We start from the raw sequence: 1,517 nt of genomic DNA on the forward strand, positions 1-1,517 counted from the left end.
AACATATGGTTTATCCGTGTACATGGGGAAGCCCTAGATAATGGCATAATTTGTACCCATAGTGGTTGATTGGGAAGCATTAAGGAGAGAGAGCGAACAAGATGTAGGGTTGAGAAAAATTAGAGAGGAGCTTGTGGAAAATAAAGACAGCCATCTGGTATATTCAGTGGTGGGACATAAGTTGCTTCATTATGGGCGGTTTGTGCTTTCAAAGATTGCTTATTACATTCCATGCTTGTTTCATGAGTTTTATGGTACGGCCATTGGGGGACATTCAAGGGTCAAAAATACATGTTGTTGACTTTCTGCAAAGCTGTGTTGGGAGGTTATGTAGAAGGATGTCGAGAAGATAGTGGCTAGCTGTGATATATGTCAGAGGCACAAGTATTTAGCCATGTCTCCAAGAGGGCTTCTACAATCGTTAGCTCTTCTAGAAGTTGTGGGAGGAGGCGGCCATGGACTTCATTGAAGAACTGCCAAAGTCAAAAGGATACACTATGATACTGGTGATGGTAGATCGATTGATTAAGTATACTCATTTCATTCCCCTTTGCCACCCTTATAAGGCAATATCAATAGCGATGGTTTTCATGAGGTGGTGAGATAACATAGGATACTAGAATCGATTGTATCAAATTGAGACAAGATCTTTCTGAGCCAGTTCTGGAAGGAATTGTTCAAGATGCAGATGACCATTTTGAAAAGGAGCACTGCTTATCATCCTTAAACAGACAGATAGACAGAGGTGGTCAATCGTAGTGTGGAGACTTATATTCGATGCTTTGTATCAGATACACCAAAGTTGTAGGCAAAATGTTGGCATAGGAAGAGTGTTGGTATAACACTTCCTATCATATGGTAGCTCAGATAACACCATTCAAGGTATTATACGGAAGAGATCCGCCTCACTTGATATATTATGAACAAGGCAGCACATTGGTGGCATCAGTAAAGCAGTATTTGGAAGACGGAGACAGGATTTTGGTGGAGCTTAAGGGACATTTGCTGAGAGCTCAACAAATTATGAAAAGGCAAGCATATGCACATAGGAAAGATATTCAGTTTGAGGTGGGGGACAGGGTTTACTTGAAGCTTCGACCCTACAGGCAGAGAACCTTGGCACATAGAAGGAATGAGAAGTTATCACCCCATTATCTTGGTCCTTACAAGATAGTGGAGTGTATCGGTGTCGTGACATATCTCCTACATTTACCACCGTCGTCAACTATCCACCCAATGTTTCATGTGTCCCAGTTGCTACGTGTGGTAGGAGAGGACATCTCATTTTTTGCACTTCCCCCGACCTTGACGGATAATATGGAGGTGTTGTTAGAACCATTGGAGGTTGAAGGAGTACACCAGGAAATAACAAGAAACAAAGAAGTGTTGATCAGGTGGAAGAACCAACCAAAGTACAAAGCTACGTGGGAGTCCAACTAGATTATTTAGCAGCAGTTCCCTTCATTCCACCTTGAGGACAATGTGGTGCTTTTTTTTTTGGGGGGGGGGGGGGTATT

General features: G+C 42.4%; 1 protein-coding gene across 1 annotated transcript; it reads left to right on the forward strand.

The window, feature by feature from the left end:
- Positions 1–855: 855 nt before the first annotated feature.
- On the forward strand, positions 856–1,440 carry LOC110092272. Its single transcript, XM_020816755.1, has one exon. The coding sequence runs from the start codon at positions 856–858 to the stop codon at positions 1,438–1,440; it is 585 nt and encodes a 194-aa protein (XP_020672414.1).
- Positions 1,441–1,517: the final 77 nt, after the last annotated feature.

Source organism: Dendrobium catenatum, unplaced genomic scaffold (assembly GCF_001605985.2).
Source record: "Dendrobium catenatum unplaced genomic scaffold, ASM160598v2 fragScaff_scaffold_1381, whole genome shotgun sequence".
Classification (NCBI taxonomy): domain Eukaryota; kingdom Viridiplantae; phylum Streptophyta; class Magnoliopsida; order Asparagales; family Orchidaceae; genus Dendrobium; species Dendrobium catenatum.